General features: G+C 37.6%; 1 protein-coding gene across 1 annotated transcript in view; it reads right to left on the bottom strand.

The window, feature by feature from the left end:
• LOC139719310 (ubiquitin carboxyl-terminal hydrolase 32-like) overlaps nucleotides 1-16,115 on the bottom strand; it is a 101,417-nt gene extending 85,302 nt beyond the window's left edge. Inside the window, exons 1-2 of the mRNA XM_071630730.1 lie at nucleotides 15,786-16,115; nucleotides 11,791-11,918 (exon numbers count right to left, since the gene is read on the bottom strand). Coding sequence (XP_071486831.1) covers nucleotides 11,791-11,918; nucleotides 15,786-15,843 — 186 coding nt within the window. The 5' untranslated portion in view covers nucleotides 15,844-16,115. The remainder of the gene's footprint in view (nucleotides 1-11,790; nucleotides 11,919-15,785) is intronic.
• Nucleotides 16,116-21,700: the final 5,585 nt, after the last annotated feature.

The following is a 21,700-nucleotide window of genomic DNA, read 5'->3' as shown; positions in this document are numbered from 1 at the left end:
GCGTTTAAAAACATCTCTATACATCTACGGAAGTGCGTTATTGTTGAAAAGACTTGCATTACTTTTTTATTTCGTAAGCAAAATTAGAAATTAAACGCAACTCTGAAAATCCAATGCAAGTCCATCAAATCACACGGAAAGCTGAAAGACGTGCGTTTGATAATCATACGAAACTAGAAGATTGTAGGGAACTTTTTTTTAACTCAATTGCGTTTAAACGCAACTCTAAAAAACAAATGCAAGTCCATCAAATCCACGTAACGCTGTATTTAAACGCAAGAGCGGTGCAGAGGAGACTTGCGGTTTTTGTACGGAACTACAAGAAACTGCGTTTAAACGCATCTCTAAACATCTACGGAGTTGTGTTATTGTTTAAAAGACTTGCATTATTTTTTTATTTCGTAAGCAAAATAAGAAATCAAATGCAAGTCCATCAAATCACACGGAACGCTGAAAAGACTTGCGTTTGATAATCATACGAAACTAGAAAATTGTAGGGAACTTTTTTAAACTCAATTGCGTTTAAACGCAACTCTAAAAATCAAATGCAAGTCCATCAAATCACACATAACCCTGTATTCAAACGCAAGAGCGTTGCAGAAAAGACTTGCGGTTTTTGTACGAAACTATAAGAAATTGCGTTTAAACGCATCTCTAAACATCTGCGGAAGTGTGTTATTGTTTAAAAGACTTGCATTATTTTTCATTTCGTAAGCAAAATTAAAAATTAAACGCAAATCTGAAAATCAAATGCAAGTCCATCAAATCACACGGAACGCTGAAAAGACTTGCGTTTGATAATCATACGAAACTAGAAAATTGTATGAAATTTAAACTCATTTGCGTTTAAACGCAACTCTAAAAATCAAATGCAAGTCCGTCAAATCACAAGCAACGCTGTATTTAAAAAGCAAGAGCGTTGCAGAAAAGACTTGCAGGTTTTGTCCGAAACCAGAAACTGCGTTTACACGCATAAAAATTTACGGAAGTGCGTTATGGTAGAAAAGTCTAGCATTATTTTTTATTTCGTAACGGAACTTTCGCCGTGACCGAACTTAGTCTGCACTTGCAGGGGAAAGACATCGCAACATTCACACGTTTCAAACTGCCGAAACGCATGCTGCTTCACAAAATGTCAATGAAAAAATGACAACGAATTATTGTTAAAGTTCGTTATGCCGAATATTTAGGTTTAAATCTCAGTCCAAAGTTAATTAAATTAGTCCGACAATGGAAAGAGGTTTGTTTTTAGGAAGGTTATAGTAGTCTGAAAGATGTCGTTTTCAAACAAACTTTTCTTCTTCTTTTTATTTCAGACGGGCCCGCGCCGTACAGAGCTGTAATGTTGCGAATAGGAGCGCGAGAACAATTCATTTTCAGAGTATGGCAATACAAATTTAAACAGAACAAATATGGCGACACATATTTCAACTCAGTCGGCACTGAAAAATTATCTCGACAGAATCATGCGAAACCACACGCACATCTTCGCAGCAACGCACTTGAATTTAAATCGCAAAGTTTAATGCAATTTTGGGGAATTTGCGTTTGATATTTCAAATCAAGTTTAAGACGTAAAGTGTCTAGAAACGGGCCTAGGTTTCCGATCCCGCTCTCTCAAAATCTCTCTAGAGATTTGGGAATTGTGCGTTGTCGTTACTAACCCGCGCGAGATTTATGCATGAACTAAAACATTATTGTTGCTGATGTCAGTAGGCATGTTTTGGCGGCAAAAGGAGTAAGATTTGGGTAGCGATCCGCATCGTGATCCAAATCTTACTCTGTACAGGGGAAATTAGTTTTCATTTATAAGTCGACAAAATGTCGACTTACGCGTAAGTCGACATTCGCGTAAGTCGACGTGTTTTGCTCAGTCCCGATTATGTCGACTTACGCGAGGTTGACTGTAATTTGATTGGTTGTACAAGTAAAAAGCAAACCAAAATAAAATGACTGGACGCAAAATGAGTCAGTGTATCTTTGAACTATTTCATGCTCATGACGAAACGAGGATAATTACTATCTAGCGTTAAACAATATGAGTACATGTATATACATTGATATATGCATGTATGTTTGTATGCAGACAGGTGTACAATTTGTATGTGATGTATGCAGGCACGTGTAATATTGTGTCAACATGTCTTAATTTCAACTGCCCATTCAAAGATAGTATACAAGAATAATATTTCATGAAATTGCACAAGGAGTTTAAGCCTGCCCGTCTTAGTTACAATTCCCGACCTCAGAAACATTGATCGACTAATTGCTGTTTGTATTTCAAAGCAACAGAAAGAAATACAGAATCATGACATTCAGAATCAGGTTTTGAATCATTATAATGATACGATGTCATGGTTATGTTAACGAAGTGAAGAAAGTACTCGGGCAGTTTTTAGATCTAGGCAAGACTATACGAATTCACAAATGAAGTGTATTTCTTACGTAAGACACTCTGTCAGTGCAACCTGACCTGACACATTTTCTTGAAAGAAAATTTGTAGAGGGAGACAAAGAGAAGAAACTGGCACCTGACACAATTTCTTTTCAGCGGGAAAATCATCAGCATTATATACCAAACCTCCGTGTAAAGCTGTGTTTAATTAATCCCAGTGCCTTCGGTTGGCACTGATCTCCAAGATCAGAGGCGGGTCCACTCTGTTCCGCTTGGGTGCTATTGTGCGGGACAGACACTAGCCGCTCACTCATGTTATTAGCTGTCCTTCTGAAAGGATCGTCTTTCTTTCACAGTCACACCTTTACGACTGCTAGTACGCTGTCTTCTATCACCAACTCCAATCGTCGACCGTGTTGCCTTCCAATACTAGTAAATGAGAATATTTTCTTGGTTTTTTTTTTTTTTTTGTCCCTCATGCCGATTTTCGTATAGTTGATGCCGAGGAGCGAAACACGAGCTAGAAGACCGAGTTAATTGGGCTCATTCACGTTTTCCTCTTTAATGATAAAACCAGGGAGGACCCTGATAAAACTAGTGGTCTCTTTATAAAGCACTGAAGACTGTCAGAAATGATGCTCGTGACGTTGTTACATAACCGGCATGAGCAGTACGTATACTACAACCACCACATGCGATTATAATGGTACGATATCTAAATTGGAACACATGAAATGCAAAAATAAAGGATGTGCTACTTGTGTATAGCGAATTAATGTCAGGACATGACCAGAAAAAAAAAAAAAAACAATCTTGTTGATGTGACGATACATCAATGCGTACAAAACAACATCAAATTATAATGTTCATATTTCATTCACAATCAAGAATTTAACATATATTTTCATGTTTATGTTCAGAAACATGTCATTGACATTTTCAGGATAAAACGGGCCAACGATTTTGCAAAATGTCTTCCAGCGAAAGGATGGACTCGACCAATCGAAACGAAACGATTAACGAGAGACGCGGTTTTCGTCATTACGTAACACAAGTTCAAATGGTTTATTTAGTGATCCATGCACCATTCTTATCACGTTGTGTACACTTAATCGTTTACACATCACAGGACATTTCCCGCCGGGCCACCAAAAAAAGCCGGATGTTTGCCTTATAGTTTTGAAAATGAACAGCGGTAACCATCGGCTCCTTAAGCTGCTAGAATAAATGTTAGATGTTTGCTCTTAATTTTGAAAATGAATAACGGTAATATTCGACTCCGTATAATACAAAAATAAATGTCGGATGTTTGCTTATACTTTTGGAAATGAATAATGGTAAGATTCAGCTCCGTACGGTGCTGAAATCAATGTCAGATATTTGATTTTGCGTTCGGAAATGAATAAGGATAAAATACGGCTCCGGATGATGCTGAAATAAATGTCGAATGTTTGCTTTGACGGTCAGATATAAATGATAATGATATTCAACTCCGTACGGTGATAAAATAAATGCCGGAAGTTTACTTTTACGTTCGAAAGTAAATAAAAATAATATTCAGCTCCGGAAGATGCTGAAGTAAAATGTCGAATTATCTCTTTGGCGTTCGGAAATTGAACAATAATAATCAACTTCGTACAACGATGAGAAAAATGTCGGATGTTTGCCTTACTTTCGAAAGTAAATAGCAATAACATTCGGCTTCAGAAGATGCTGAAAGAATGTCACAAGATTGTTTTTACGTTCGGAAATGAATAACAGTTATATTTTGCTCCATGCGATGCTAAATAACTGTCGGATGTTTGCTTTTAAATTTCGAAATGAATAACAGTAACATTTAACTGCGTTTGATGGTGAAGTTAATGTTTGCTTTGACGTTCGGGAATGAATAACAATAGTATTCAACTCCGTCCGATGAAAAATACTAGTAAATGTCTGATGTTTGCTTTTATGTTCGAAAGTAAATAGCAATAACATTCAGCTCCGGAAGATGCTAAAATATAATGTCGAATGATCCCTTTGACGTTCGGAAATGCTAATAATAATGATATTCAGCTCCGTACGATGATGAAATAAATGCCGAATGTTCGTTTTTACGTTCGAAAGTAAATAGTGCTCAATAACATTCGGCTTCGGAAGATGCCAAAATAAAGGTCAGATGATTGCTTGAACGTTCGGAAGTGAATAGCAGTAACATTCTGCTCAATAATTAAGATGCTGAAATAAACATCAGACATTTGCTATTTCACATTTCGAAATGAATAACAGTAACATTCAGATGCGTTTGATGGTAAAGTAAATGTCGGATGTCTGCCTTAACGTTTGAATGTGAAAAACAGTACATGTATAACACATTCGGCTCCGTACGATGCTGAAATGTGTCAGATGATTCATTTCACTTTCGGAAGTGGACAGCAGTAACATTCGGCTCCTTACGATCATAAAATAAATGTCGGGTGTTTGCTTTTGAATTTGGAGATGAATAACGGTAATATTCTGCTCCGTACGATGCTAAAATAAGTAACAAATTGTTGCTTTTACATTTGGAAATGATTAACGGTATCAATCGGCTCAGTTAGATGATAAAATAAAGAGCGGATGTTTGCTTTCACGTTCGGAAATGAATAAGGATGATATTCAGGTCCGTAACATGCTAGAATGAATGTCGGTTGCTTGGTTTTACATTTGAAAATGATTAACGGTAACATTCGGCTCCGGAAGGTGTTCAAGTACTTGTAAAGCAAATGCTGGATGATTGCTTAAATTTCCATCAAAAATAAATAACGGTAATTTTGGGCTCTTGTATACGATGCTAAAACAAATGTCGGATGTTTACAATGTCTGCAAATGCTCCCACTTTCTCATTTCAAACCTAGATTTTGACCGTGGCATCAACTTTTAAATCTATAAGCCTATATGTGTATATCAATATTTGCGAAATCTTAGAATTCAGAATAACGGTATAAGATGATTAAATTTTCTATTCATTTATTTTAGACGTGGGTACCTGTATCATTCAGTAATACTTGATATTTATTTTTCTATGTTTAGTAGGACCGATGGTTTTTCTTCTTTTCTTTTTTTTTCTTTTTTTTTCGGGGGGGGGGGCACCAAAAAATAAAAATCAATCATTTTGGTGGCCCGATCGGGCCACCAAAATAAAAGTTATAGTGTGGAGCCCTGGTCTTTTGTGGATAAAGTGTCTTGCTGAAGGGCAAATATCGGGCTTCGAGGGGATTGGAACCGCGAACCCGTACCACGGCTAATTGATTCGGATTTTACTTGTATTTGCAGGTCAACTTTAGATAGACCTTTTTTTCTTTTTTGCGATACAGCTTGGGCTTCATGCGCATTTATTTACAACAACAGTAAATCCGAAGACGAGCAGAAAGAATGTCAGCACCAGGAGTAATCGCACCGGGCCGAAAGGGGAAAAGGAAAAGTTGTATATCCTGAATCTACCCCCCCCCCCCCCCCCACATCGACAAGAAGACAAATGGAAAAAAAAAAAGAAAAAGAAAAATATGAATGGACCCACATGAAACATAATTCTGGAAAATCTGCGGGATATTCGTTATTTCATTTTGCTGTGTTCAAACTATATACACCAGTATAGCTTTTCGAGTGTGATCTTAATGCGTATGAACGTTCTATGGACTTTAAGTTTATAATGCGAAAGAGGGTAACTATACAACAATTAACGACATTGATAACGCCAAACATTCGGAAATTTCAGAGTGCAAGAAAAATTAGACGTCCCGGAAGTACGCCAGACATCATAATTGCTTTTTTTTTATTCCTTTATAGCTCCACAGCATCACCTAGGAAAATCAATTTGACCAAGAACAAAAGCGCGTCCCTCTTTTCTTCCTGGGCAATTAGCCCGGACCCTTCCCCTGGCCCTAATCCTAACCATAACCCAAACTCCTTACCCTAAACCTAACCCTAATCTTTACTCTAACCTTACCATTAACCAGTATTTAGCGGGGGAGGGGGGGTTAATGATTGCTCCCTGGGGTTAATTGCCCGGATTAGGTTGCAACACACAACAAAAACCTCTTCCCTAGCCCTACACCTTCCCGATCTCCGTGTGTTGTCAGGTGAAACGACATGTTCAAATACAAGAATAAAACAACAGTAGGTATTGATTGAAACTCGACACCCATTCATGCCAGCCAGGCCAGGCTGAAATGTAACTTCAAAGCACATTCCGACAGCTGGCTGACAAAACCACATGGCAAAGGAATTTGCGCGCGCGTGTGGATTGCTCAATAAAATTGGAGGGCCTGGGAGCGGGAAAAACAAGGATGATTACTACTAGTCTGTGAGTTATCAAAAGCAGACCTTTCGAACAATTGCAAACGTCATGATACTATTTTGTCTTCCTTTTGGACTGAAAGAAAAAAATCACAAAGACGAGTTGAGTACACGTTGTATCACAATTTTTTACATAGCCATGCAAAAAGATTACTACACTCATGTCATGACAAGAAATGAATATTCCAAGACAAATACAAAGCAGCCTCGGGTACTGACGGTGACAAGAGACGCCATGCATTCACGACGCACGTTGGGGAGCAACAGGGAGGTGGGAAGAGATTCTTCCCGCCTCCCTGGGAGCAACATGGAGTTGGCAGGGAGGGGTGATCCTGGAGTTTGTGAGAATTTCCAGATACTCCGTGACAACAGGGAGATGGAAGAGAGACACTCCACCTCCCTGCATGGTGACAACACGATTGTGACGATCTCAAAGCATGGACCCTACCACGCCCAGCAAATCTGCGTGCTACTTCCTCAAAATTTGAAGGAACTTTGTCTCTGATCTCTTGAGTTGTTTTTGCTGAATATCAGGAGCTTTTCATGCCTGAAGTTCAAATGGATGGTTGCCAAAAATTTCATAATTTATAAATCTCTCAGTAATTTATTTTAGGCTGTTGACGCTACCGTAAAAACATTAGAAATTTCATATAAACTAGTCAGGATAAAGACAAAAAAATCTCCGCACAAAACAAATCCAAGTATTTTCTATTGTCATTGGTAGTCAAATGTGTGTTTTACAGATAATTAAATTATGATTAAAGCAATAGGTATAGTATTAACTATTGTATTACACGTAGTAACACTTTCATGATAAGTTTGACGTTTTAAACGGCTACATTAACAAAAATCGCAGGAGAGTTTTTTTAAGGAGTTCAACCATTTCTAAACGTGAAGGCATGTTAAATGAAAGGGAAAAAAGAATCAACGTTTGTAATCCTGGGTCTTCGACTTGAGCTATCTTTAATTAAACATTCCTTCTCTGTTCATCTCCAAGACCCCGACTGTTCATGACCTCCGAGAATGCGCCAGTACGCGCGGTTTCTTCTGGTGATTGGTCTCTCTCTCTCTCTACCCCTCCCCATTCCCCAGTCTGGCACCTTGGCATCGTGGGAACTTTCATGTGAAGCGTGCCAAGTTACTAGTTACCACTAACCTGCTGGCAGTGTAATAATGCGAGCAGCAAGTGGTAGACATTTTCTTCTGCTGCTGCTACTTTTACTGCCGAAATACTAGTACTCGGCTTTGTTCACCACACACTACCACCAGTTATTTGGCGAGACACACGTTGTGTATTGGAATATAAATGGACTTTTGCACCTTCCTGAATTGAGTAAGTGTCTGACAGTTGTTGAAATCGTGACATCGCTAACGTTAGACAGCCAGCGTTAGTTTTAGGTTTGCGTATGCGTGATTTCATGGGTTCAATGTTCGAGGAAAATGTTGGCTGTGGGGAAAAAGGTGGCTTCGAAATTTTTGCTTGCCCGATTCCATTGACTGCGCCCATGAGTACGGTACAAATTTGACGACCATCGCGAGTCGACGATGATAGTGCTGTTTAGGCAGCTGTGCATGCTGTACTAGTGTATAACTTTGTATATTGTGCACGAAGAATTTTCCGGCACATGGCAGCAGGACGATATAGTCTCTTTCCACCTCCCTGATTAGTGGTATATCTAACGAACTACATTGTAGTATCTAACGAGCTACATTAGTATCTTTGCGGTGTGCCGGAGCATGCTGCTGCTATCCATCCATGCTCGAACGTCGTCTGCTCAACACAGCGCTGTCTGGATTCGATCAGCGCGCACAATGTGCACACGCATGCAACACGCCCGAAACGTGTAGAAGAAAAATACGCGTATCCCTCGCTCGGACATCGGCACTGAATCGTGACGTTCTGAACGCTACACGTTTCCCTCTGCGGGCGGGCCTGTGCGAGCGAATCGTGTAAAGTTCACTTCCACTCGATTCGCTCACGCGAAACGGGTGAGCGGACCCGAAACGTGTAAACGTGTAATACTTAGTGGTGACTGGTACTGTATGTGAAAAGGTTAACAATTCGTGTTTCTATAAACCACATCTATTCTTTAATATATCCATTTACAGAAATTACAGCCAAATAGAGCTGCCCTAGGTTACCTACTGGTATTACAATCTATTGCATCCAAATGAAAGAAACGAATACATCAAAACACATCTGACTGACATACATTGTAAGAGGGTTAGCTGGTACACTGTAGTTGCAAAATACAGTTCAAACTTAGATGGCGCTTTAATCTAGCCATGTTTTACTTTCACAATGTTGGACTCCTGTGATAGCTGACTGTAATTTGACATTGTTGAAACACATGGGGTCAGAGAGTCTGGTTATAAGGCACAGACTGCCGCCTCCCACAACTGCTTACAAGATATAATCGTGGTTTCAACCAGCCATCCCCAAATTGGCAACGACAGCTTTCCTGTCTGCTACAATCTGACGGAGATGGGTGACCTTAATTCATCGAAACTGTCACTGCAATAACATTTGGAAGTGTTTAGAGAACTTCTTATCGACGATTTCAAGGACAGCCTAATATACTGAAATGCAAAATGGGTGTACACTGTACATTGCGTCTACTCTTCTATAATCAGTCAGGACCAAAACAGATATTTGACTGATATCGATATTTTCTTTTCTTTCTTTTTTTCACACAGCTGTGATGATCAGTTTCAGAATATTGCAAAGGCTTGAAGCTGAACATGGTTTGCAAAATGGTACATGTACATAATAAACTAGAAATGTCGCTACAGCGACTGGTTATACCCCCGCCAAACAACATTTCATAAGCTTTGGTCAAAACAACATTTCATAAGCTTTGGTCAAAAAACTGAGGAAGTAGTTAAATCCGCAAGATCTTTCCTAGATCTTCTGCCATTAATATGCCGTTACCATGGCAACGTACTTTCGGGTACTGTCGAAAAATGCGTCTTGCACATCTACAACCAAAGGCACACATCTGTACCAAGTTTCATGGAAATTGGGCAAAAACTGAGGAAGTAGTTTGCAACACAAAATTTTCCATCATTTTGGCTCATAATATGTGAGCTGTTACCATGGCAACATACTTTTTGTCACTGTCAAGAAATGTGTCATGCTGACCTATATCCTAAGACAAACATTCAATATGAATTCCATGAGAATTGGAAGAACACTGATGAAGCAGTTTTGCCATGAAGCATTTTGCCCTATATTTTACCAATAACATGCCGTTACCATGGCAACGCACTTTTTGCCACTGCGGAAATATGTGTCTTGCACATTAACATATTCAGATGAACATCTGTACCTAATTTCATAAAAATTGATCAAAAACTGTGGGAGGAGTTCGCGACGCAAGATTTGTACCCATTTTTGCCCATAATATGCCGTTACCATGGCAACGTACTTTTGGGTACTGTCAAAAAATACGTCTTGCACATCTACAACCCAAGGCACACATCTGTGCCAAGTTTTATGGGAATCGGTTGAAAACTGAGGAAGTAGTTCGCGACGCAAGATTTGCAACGGACCGACCGCCCGACCGACCGCCCGACCGCCCGACCGCCCGACCGCCCGACCGACCGCCCGACCGCCCGACCGCCCGACCGCCCGACCGACCGCCCGACCGACCGTCCGCTGATTCCTATATACCCCCTTCAAACTTTGTTTGGCGGGGGTATAATGATGGAGAATGGCGCGAAATTAAACATCATGGTCTCTTCTCTTGAGAATGAATATAAAGTAAAACCCTGACATGAGAAGAGAAACCAAAGCAGTTTCAAAGTTGTGCATGCACACACACACACACACACACACACACACAAAGTGAATGGAGACAATCTCAAATACGAAACATACAGACTATTTTTTTCAGTATTTTAAATCCATCCACATTACACACCATGTGTAGATATCATTCAAACAGCTTGACACCTCACTGAAGACTTTCTGCGCTAGACCAGTACCTTAATACACAGCAATCTTTTGCCAAACATTCAAAAGAATTCTCATTATCATCCGTATTTAGCCACTGCCACAGAAACTTGCAAAACCCAAGGCAGGGCATCTATCATTTGATCACTAAAAACCTGTGTCTACTTCTCAGCCACCATCTAAGCTAAAGCAACACAGAATTAAGAAATCCCCTTCAGTAAAATAATAACTTGTTACCAACATTGTGAGGCACATGAAAAAAAAAGCAATGTTTAGAAAACAAACAAAGTCATTGCATCATTTACACTTCCACAACAATTAGTGTATGTAAAACAATCAAATAGCTGCAATATGGATACATGGTATTTCAGAAACAAATGAAATGTTAGACTAACGTTTATTGCATGGTCTTTTACTAATTTTGTGTGTGTGGATTAGTTAACAAACAGCTGTTCAAATAAATTCTGTAACGCTAGGCAACTTGTTTCAAAAGCATTTCTAATATCTGAACACAAATTCCAGACAGGTTTCAACACAACTGTTTACCCATTAAACACAAATGAACAGTACATGTATACTCGGTTTCTGATACAATACAACTCAAATTGAGGAAATGGCTGCAATATTGTAAACACTGAAATTATTGTCTCAACATGCCTAACATTTCTGCCACAGGCAGCAGCATAAGGGTTTTCAAAATGAAATAGATGTCACAGTTCAGTGGAAATGACCTCATTTGAGCTTTGGTATCACTTAGCCATATTACAAGAAAGGCAGGGATGCCAACCTTGTAAACAGCATTGCAGCATTTCTTGGGTCTGAAGTCATATTTTTGGTGGAAAAAAAATTCTATATTCACCATATCTGCAATAGATACAGTGTAGAATATGATTTGAGAAAAACAGTATTTTTCATAAAACCTACAGTACTTGTGGCCAAAAACAGAACAAAACACTGCCCCCCCCCCCCCGAAAAACAAACAAACAAACAAACAAACAGTTTGCATCTCTGGAAAGGACTTCTCGAGTGAGTCAGTGTGTCCTCCAGCAGCAACATGCATCCACGTAATCGCAATCCCCCCCCCCCCCAAAAAAAAAAAAAAATGATTTGAAAGGGGACGAACCTCTCCAAGCTTCTGCGGCATGGCATCCCCCATAACATCTTTGAGGAAGATGAGGCGGCTCATGTACCCACCAGGGGTGGAGTACCGCTTGAACGCCTCGCGTAGCCTCTTCAACTCATCTTCAGACACTGCAAATAGGGAGAGATAGAAAATGGAAGAAGGACGTCAGCTCCTGCCTTGTGAAGACTAGCTGTGTGATGGACTAATTTGACAGCAAGTTGCATTTGCATTGCATTAATACTCAAAATCCACAATTACAAAATGGAGTCCACTACAATACTAATGACAATTGAATGACCAGTAAAGAATATAATGCATTTTATCATTCCATGTGATGCACTGGGATTACGTTCCAATATTTTTCTTTTTTTTTTAAGTCTAATCCTCTTGCGACCATAGTGAAATACGGCATTTAGTAAATACCAAATGCACTCACATACAGAATGACTATCAATAATAACAATAATGATAATGATGATAATAAAAGCAGTAGTAGTAGTAGTAATGATAACAATAATGACACTAATAATAACAATAATAATAATAAAAATAACTCATATTTATTCATGAATATCTATAAAGTGCATAATTCTCAATAATTCTCTACACGCTTGACAAGACAAACAATCATTAATGTTTTAACAGACCATGGTAGGTTTTCAGAGCCTTTGTGAAAGAATCAAAGAAAGATGCTTCTTTAAACTGTAAGGGGTAATGAATTGTGACAAGTGGGAGCTGAAGATGTGAATGATCGGTTCCCATATGGTTGTGTGTTTATAGGAACGACTAACAAAAGATATTGTGATGATCGAAGAGTGCATGTTGGGCTGGCTGAGTGAATAATGAAATATAACTTCTTTAGTTTAGGATTTGTTTTTGGTTTGTTTTTTGTTTTTCAAACAGAGTTCAAACAGTAGAATTACTGGCCAATCTTTTTCAAGACACTGAATCATAATGGGATCAAAAACAGAATTTATGCAAAGTATTTTGTAGATATTTCAGGTATCTTTCACTGATGGACCATGACAAACACTACGCTTTTTTTTTACATAATCTTCGCTCTTTCATTATTACAACAGCTAATACAAGTAAATTCATCAAACCCTTCTGCTTGTTTGTTCGTGTGGTTTTTTTTTACTATTAAACAAGTCACTATCAGATCACACATAAATGCAAACATTTGGAAGTACTATCAGCATTTTTTAAGTATGACAAAACAGCACACTTAACAGGTAGTGTAGTGTCTGTGACATAATTTTCTCCCTCGATTATAAAAGTTTTGAGGGGTAGGGGAGAGACAAATTTGTATCACTGCCAGGTATTCTTTTTTCTTATAGCCATTGCATTCTGAGCCACATCTAAGAGTAGGGAGGACAGTTCATCTGGATGAGATTCATTAGCATAGTATGAATAGAGACACACAACTCCTTCCTGAGAAGATGACATTTTATATATTACACAGCTGTAGATGTGATCAGACATGCACTATAGATATGTACAGTACATCAATGCATATCATTTTACGACCCATGTACAGAGTAAATCCTAATCATCCTACTACTCAAGTAAAGGGTTGTTGGTATCTAGCCAAGTTGTAATTCTATCCACACGCAGTCTTCATTTTGGAAATACAGGATATACTTTATATCTTTTCCAAGTATACCCAGTCAGTCAGAACTAGATAAAACTGAAAGGAAGGGTTGGTTGCCCTAAACTTTTTAAGCCTACTCAGAATTAAACAAAGCAAGTGACTATCCAGTATAAGTGTATGCATGAACCACATAATCCGGACAATATCATGCTAGCTTGATGATTGACAAATTGTATCTGTTAGTGATTGATATCATAAAGTCAAATACCAGTCCGCATTTGGATAAACAAAATCACAGGATAGTGGCCCACTTTATAATGTATGATACATTTTCCCATGGACAATGCAATTACTGGGATTTCTTCCATGGGGAAAGTCTTTTTGTGGACAAATTATAGCATGTTTTATTTATTCAAGTTGGCTATCTTGGAAAGGTTCAATAGAATTATAACTCATTTAACATCACTTGTGGGAGTCTCTCCACTTCATTTTCAGACATTTCATCTTCCTACAAGCATGTAAATCATAATCAAATGGCATTTCGACCCTTTTGGTACAAGAATAAGTTCCTCTCCCACTAAAGTAAAACCATCATTTTACCTAGAGTGTGAAAACCCTGCCCTAGCCCTAGCAATGACAGTGCAGGGGTGCCAGGGGCAGGGGCAAGGTACTAGTACTATTATCAAGACAAATTTTGCCATTAAAAAGAGAACGCAGCATGAAATTACCCACACTTACAGCTCAGGTACAGACTACATCAGTACAGTTGTAGATGAGCAAAGTTAAAATACTAATAGATTAAATGCAGTTATCGGTATGCACACCAAGGTTCGACTATGCGCAAAAAACAAAACAAAAAAACACTATATAGAGTAAAATATCCTGTTTGCGGCAGTTTCAGCATTGTTAAGGGTTTTTCAAACTTGTAAACAAATCAGGCAAATTATTTTCAACCATTTTATATATCATAGACAAGATGATTCATTAACGCAATTGTTTTCATAAAAGAAATTTGCCATTGACCAACGCAGTTTTCATGATTCACCAGGCAAAACCCGGCACAATTTTCACCGATAAGGGCGATATGCGACGTAGTAGTATTTCTGCTTGCGGCACGATGTACAATCCCTATGCAATACATGCGTGCTCCGCGATCTTTAGCTGAACGCCTTCATATGTCTCACAAACATTGCGTAAGCGCCAATTCCCACTGCGAAAGCATGTGAAAATAGCGGGCGCACATGCATTGGTCGCAAACAAGATCGCAATTCTGGCGGTGTTGTTGATGTCTTTCTCGTGTTTTTCTGAATTTTTTCGAGGGTAACATCCACTTTCCGAACAAAAATGGTGGCCAACATCGGCTCGCGAAAGTTCTATTTTATGTGAGGATATGTTTTCAAAATCCATGAGCATCGGGAAAACGACAAAAAAAATCAAGTTTCTTGGACCATTATTTCTTAATTGTTATGTTAAGAAGTACGTCTACCGAAAATTTTATTTTGGATGCGATATGTCGTCATTTAGGTGAGAAAATTTCCCTTTCGTCAGAGATCGTGCCCTTTTATCAGTTGGTTTTTGATGATTGCTAGTGTGTTAGTATATGTGTAGTGTGCATGTAACAGTGCAATGCTGTGTTTAGCAGTATATTACCGTGTATGTTGTACCTGCCGCTAACGGCTGCACGGCCGCTTACTGCCGCAGTTACTCTAGTCTAGGTTTCTACATTCTAGCAGGTTGTCGAATTTTGGACGGCGTTGTGTTTGAATCATGGACATGGGCGGCTTGTGTTATTGCTTTCGCATGCTAAAGTAGATGGCCGACTTTCCTGTTTTCACCAATTTTGGGTCGCACTGTTAGTGTTGGTTTGTTCCTTGAACTTACTTGTCAAATGAAATAATACCAAATCAATGCACCTTGTAGTTGTACAATGTAGAAATAACTATCAATTAGATCTTTTTAAACCAGTTGCCCTATGCCCTCATATAAATCTGTAACGTAAGGACTGAAGTAACGTAACTTCCCTACTTGACCCTAGTGAAGAAAGGTCGACTCTAAAACAAAAAATGTGTCCATGCAGCGTAAAATTACAATTAACGTTAAACATTAATACAAAGAGGCAGGTTGTCTACTGAAGTAGATTTCTACACGCTACTGCACTGCCATTGCCACTTTATAAAAGTGACAAAATGCCAATGAAAACATGCTATCAATAATTATGTAATGAGTTATGATCTTCTTGTCCATTGCAGACCGACAAGATCCGGCAGTTTACAGCACACACAGCGCGGCCGAGGCAAGGCAAGGACCAGGTAGTCAACATGTTATGGTATAGACACTCGTGTAGGGCAAAATGAATCGGGATCTCATACACGTTAGAACAGAAACAGGCGAAATCAATACATGCCTCTCTTCAGTGCATCCTCGTATGGGATTATCGAGGGCTTCGATTCTTTGCTCCCCATGACGATTTTTAGTCCCTCATATCCCTCCGTATATCCGAGTGGCGGGGTAAATTAGTGATGTAAACAGTCCAAGTAAAGTCCTTGTCGCGTTCATATAGTTCGACACTCAGTGACATCTCTTGTCGCCATTTTCTGCTGTCATATTGTCACTCAAGTAAAGGGTGTTCGTGTGTGTGTATGAAATCCTTCGCTGCTGCTTGCATACACCGACCGTATGCGTACCGCACATTGGGTAGATTACTTAGTATACACACGCGATACCTATCGCGAGGTGGTGGTGCACGTAGGGTACGAGTGCATCTGCTACGAGCATTCTACTGTTGTGTATGCATGTAGTGCATCGTCAAGTCACATGACCACACCCACCGTATGATGAATGGGGGCGCTTTTACCCATCTCTCGTCTGACTTCAGTGTCAAAAATAGCACAACATCAATAGCGTTTGACGGACAATAAACGTAATACTTATTGTATTACATAGATATATTCATATTACGTGGGAAAAAAAAACATATTCTGTAAAAATATATAAACAAAATGAGCTTTTGCTATGCTGTCTCCGCTGATAACTGGAATGATAATGACAATTGGTAACTGACAGTATCCACTAGTTTTTTCAGCAGCTAACTGGCATATACTATAGGCCTATAACATGTGACATTTCACACTTTTTTTCACACTTTTCTTCATATCATATAAGAAAAAAATAATATCGGAATGATGATAACAGCAGTCAGATTATTGATCATTAAACTGATGATGAATACACGCATTTGCAAAGTTCAACAGGTAATGAAATTCCTATTACAGAGCAATGCTACTGAAAGATATTATAAAGCACTACCATGAAGTATTCTCAAATGTTACCACATATTTCTGTATTATAACACAGATGGATAGATGGATATAGAAATACAGATAGATAGACAGATATTTAGATAGATAGATAGATAGGTAGATAGATAGATAAATAGATAGATAGATAGATAGATATATATATATATATATATATATATATATATATATACATATATATATATATATATATAGTAAACGAATCAGTAGAAAAAGAACGCCGTAAAAAATAATAATAAATCCTAGATCTTGAAGATCTTAAAAACGGAGCATAGCTCTCAAATACTGAAAGGCAAGGTCACACTCTTCATCAGTGCCCATGGTGTGACAAAAGATCTTAATCAAACCCGTTTCTGAAACAGACATGAAAACATGTCTGATCATGTCGTGTTTTCATGTCTGTTTCAGAAACGGGTTTGATTAAGATCTTTTGTCACACCATGGGCACTGATGAAGAGTGTGACCTTGCCTTTCAGTATTTGAGAGCTATGCTCCGTTTTTAAGATCTTCAAGATCTAGGATTTATTATTATTTTTTACGGCGTTCTTTTTCTACTGATTCGTTTACTTATTATCATCAAGATGCCAAGCAGACCAATTTTCTTATTACGTTTCTGTACTGTATATATATATATATATAGATAGATAGATAGATAGATGAATAGATAGATAGATAGATAGATAGATAGAGATAGACTGACATAGATAGATAGATAGGTAGATAGATAGATAGATAGATAGATAGATAGATAGATGAATAGATAGATAGATAGATAGATAGATAGATAGATAGATAGATAGATAGAAATGAATACATGGAAAGTTTCATCGCAGAATTGGCTAAGAGTGATCTTTTAAAGGAGCCAAAGCCTTATTATATAAATGGATTGAGTAAAACCAGCAATATTATATAATAGAACACATCAGTAAAAGTTTGAAGAAAATCAGACAATCAATTCAAAAGTTCTACATTTGCAAAGTTTCCATGCAGGTGTTTCTGGTTATGGAGACTGGTAGGACATCAATTTAACAATATACAGGAAATATGGGGAGAAATCCACAAAATCTCATTGATCTTGAAAAGTACATATTCCATCATTTGAATACCGACCCATAAGGGTATCATCATTCCCACTGCTTTTTGAAAGAGGCATAAGTAAAGTGCTCTTTCATTATGCTAGAAATTTGAATCTTATGTTGAATTTTGTGCAATATTTTCTTATTGTTGTTGTCCAAATTCCTCCAAAAGATGTCATAAATTGCAGTATCCTCCTTGGAAAGTTATGACGGCACCAAAACTTTGAATAGTCATAACTTTTGAATTGATTTTCCTCAAACTTTCACTGACATGTTCTCTCTTGCTGCTTTCACTCAGTCCACATTTATTTAGGCTTTGGTTTCCTTTGAACAGATGGGGCAAAATAAAACCTTTCCAGTGACAGATACCTCACTTACCATAGCAAGGCATATTCCTGATGTTATGATTGAAAACATCCTGTATTTTGTTATTATTCTAGAATGGAGTTAGGTTTTACGAGTTTTCAAAAAAAAAAAAACCCACTCTTCATATACATCCCTCTCTCTCTTTCTGTCTCTGTCTCTCTCATTCTCTCTCTCCCTCTCTCCAGAACTCTCCTTTGTTTTCGTCTCTTTCATTCTAAACTATATGGCAAGGTACTTCTATAGTAATTGTATGATTTTATGGATATCCTTCATTGATCATGTTTGTTTCTGTCTAGATGTGTACAGTAGTTTCATCATGCATGGCGTTTATCTGTTTTCTTTGTTTTGCTTTGTTTTTATTTATGAGTTTTGTGTTAGATCATTTCTGTTACATTTATATTGTATTTTATCCGCACGGATCTGCGGAAGAATAGCCCCTAGACTGAAGTATGTGCCATGTTTAAAGAAAGGAATGAAATGAATATATATATATATATATATATATATATATATATATATATATATATACATATATATGAAGAGTTTGTTTGCAAAAACCGATAAGTCCATATTAGCCAAATGGAGATATTTGCAATTAAAGGTCAAGAAAAATAAAGAGAATAATAAATGTTTGCTTCTTTTGACCGTAACTTTACCTTTATATGTAGGGACCAATATATCATTTAAAAGGTATTATTTTGTACTTTATGACAGAGACCGTACTTCAAAATCTTCAAAAATGGACTTATCGGTTTTTGCGAACAAACTCTTCATATACATAGAGTGTGTGTGAGGTGTCCCAACCATGTACAGAACCAGTGTAGCTCCTTCATTATTTATTCAGTGCAAAAAAGTGAAGCATATATATATATATATATATATACATATATAAGAAGAGTTTGTTCGCAAAAACCGATAAATCCATATTTGCCAAATGGAGATATCTGCGATTAAAGGTCAAGAAAAATAGAGAGAATAATAAGAAAATTTTTGCTTCTTTTGACCATAGCTTCAAAAATGTACCTTTATATGGAGTGACCAATATATCATTTAAAAGGTATTATTTTGTACTTTATGACAGAGGCCGTACTTCAAAATCTTCAAAAATGGACTTATCGGTTTTTGCGAACAAACTCTTTATATATATATATATATATATATATATATATATATATACATATATATATATATATATATATGTAATCATATGTGTGTGTGTGTCTGTCTGTCTGTCTCTGTCTCTGTGTGGGTGTGTGTGTTCTACACGTAATGGTACACAGTACTAAGATGGCATGCTTTTCTTGTTTGTTTCATTTTCCATCTGAGAAGATGGCTGGATAGCCCATACTCAGCCACACTAGCTGGTACGTCTTCAATAAGGTCCAGTTGGATGTGAGGTAGGACCAGGTCACTGGGTTAAACACCCTGCTCATTGCACTGAATGAATGAAGCGGGGTCTTTTACGTGTATGAGTTGTGACAATCTCACACAAGGGACCGCCATTTTATTACCTATCTGAGGGACAGAGTATTTTGCCTCTTACTACAGGGGACGGTATGATTACACACAACACTGCTCAGTGAGACTCAGGAATCGAACCCGAGTCCTTTGGATCTGGAGGCAGACCCACTATGGACTGAGCCAAGTCACTGCTCTATAAAGTAGAAATTTACAGAGAGATAAAAGGTTGGATGGAAAAAGAAGAAAGAGAGAGAGAGAAAGAGAGAGAGAGAGAGAGAGAGAGAGAGAGAGAGAGAGAGATCTATACAGAAAATCAATTAGGGATAAACATATAAGTGCTAAAATAGATTTCTCTTTGTAGGTTATTTACAGGAATTTCAGTGGACATGCATAACATTGATTAAACACTTGCCTAGCACAAACAATAAAAAATCCAAAGAAAACAGCAGTATCTACAGATGATAAAACTATACTATAGGCCATGTATGTTAAGATGGTTGAAAAGGTCAAATAGATGCAAACAACAATGAATATTCAAAGGTTTAATCAATGACACTAAACACACTGGTCCATCCAAGTCATGTACACACACACACATACACACACACTCCCACAAACAATTCTACATTCGTTGATCTATATAGGTAAACCCATGGCTCCCTTTTATATTGTTATGTATATTCTATGAACTACTTGACATCTATGCCCCGAGAGGTCAAGCAAACAAATTGTGCTGTATTGTTCTACGTAACCTAGAAACACAATACACTAATAAATACTCAAGGTTTATTCCACTTCATTCACAGCAAGCACTAGATGAAACACAAAATAAAGTATTTCATGTACTTAACATTTGATATATTTAACATATGCAGATATATATTCACATCATCACAAAATTGACTGTCTCAAAGGTAACAAAAAAGTATATTAATCATCAATGGTAGAAAAATACAATCATGTTTAATAGCTTACAATGGCTGGAATCTATCTACACATTTCCCTCTACCTATACATCATTATTGTAACTCAGCAGAACTCTTTCCCCCGCTATGGAGCAAGTTCCACTAACACTCTGTGAATGAAGGGGGACATAAGTGTTTAGATTGTCATTTCTTCATACTGAACATATTACTCTCTACCTAAAGTTGAATTCTTGTGCCACTGCCCACTCAACGTTGTGTGATATAATGATCCTTACTGTATATTGGATGAGAAATTAGCACATTTTTCTCCTTGCCATTAAGAACAAATCTAGAGACATACAGTGCACTCCCGTTATAACGAAATACTCGCGACCGGCCATTTTCTTTCGTTTTCTTTTGTTATAACGAAATTTCGTTATAACCAAACAAATACAATATATAACAAAAACAAGGAAACCACGCATAATATATCATATTCTGTTTGTTGAATACTCATCATACACTGGAAAGCTATGTGAAATGGGATGGTACCTTTTCAATTTCGTTTGAATATTACATTTAAAAGAGAGCATAAAGTTGTTTAGTGTATTGTCACACAATAAGTCCTATAGAAAATGACGGTTTAGGATTCCGTTACAGTTCGCTATTCCAAAGATTTGTTTCTTACTAAAGTTTGTTACTCCGAAACTCTTTATTCCGAAGTTTCGCCATTCCTGGGATTCCGAAGGTTTGTTCGTTATTTTAAAGCTTCGCTCTTCCAAAAAATGCATAATTTAGATGTAAATATATTGTTTGTTTTCTGAAGGCTCATTGATCGGAAAATGAATGAGTTTCGTCATTCCGAAGGTTTGTAAATGAAAAAATGAGAAAGGTTCACTGTTCCAAAGGTTTTTTAATCCGACAATGAAAAAAGGTTTGATATTCTGAAGAAGGTTTGTGAATCAAAAAAGAAAAATTGAGAAAGGTTAGTTATTTCGAAGGTTCTGTTATCTTAAGATGATTATAAAGTTTGCAATTCCTAAGTTTTGTCAATGGACACACCTTTTTCACTTTTGGATTAACGAAACTTTTTTTTAATGTTCCGATTAATGAAAGTTTAGAATTCCTATCATTTTCGGACTAACGAACTGTCGTAATAAGAACTATATTTCATTGTCGGTTTAACTAACCTTA

The sequence above is a fragment of the Diadema antillarum genome, unplaced genomic scaffold (genome assembly GCF_040938485.1).
Source record: "Diadema antillarum isolate AM-2024a unplaced genomic scaffold, OU_Dant_1.0 scf00000108, whole genome shotgun sequence".
NCBI classification, from domain to species: domain Eukaryota; kingdom Metazoa; phylum Echinodermata; class Echinoidea; order Diadematoida; family Diadematidae; genus Diadema; species Diadema antillarum.
Note: the sequence above shows the minus strand (reverse complement) of the source record. Positions and strands in the feature narration are given on the sequence as shown.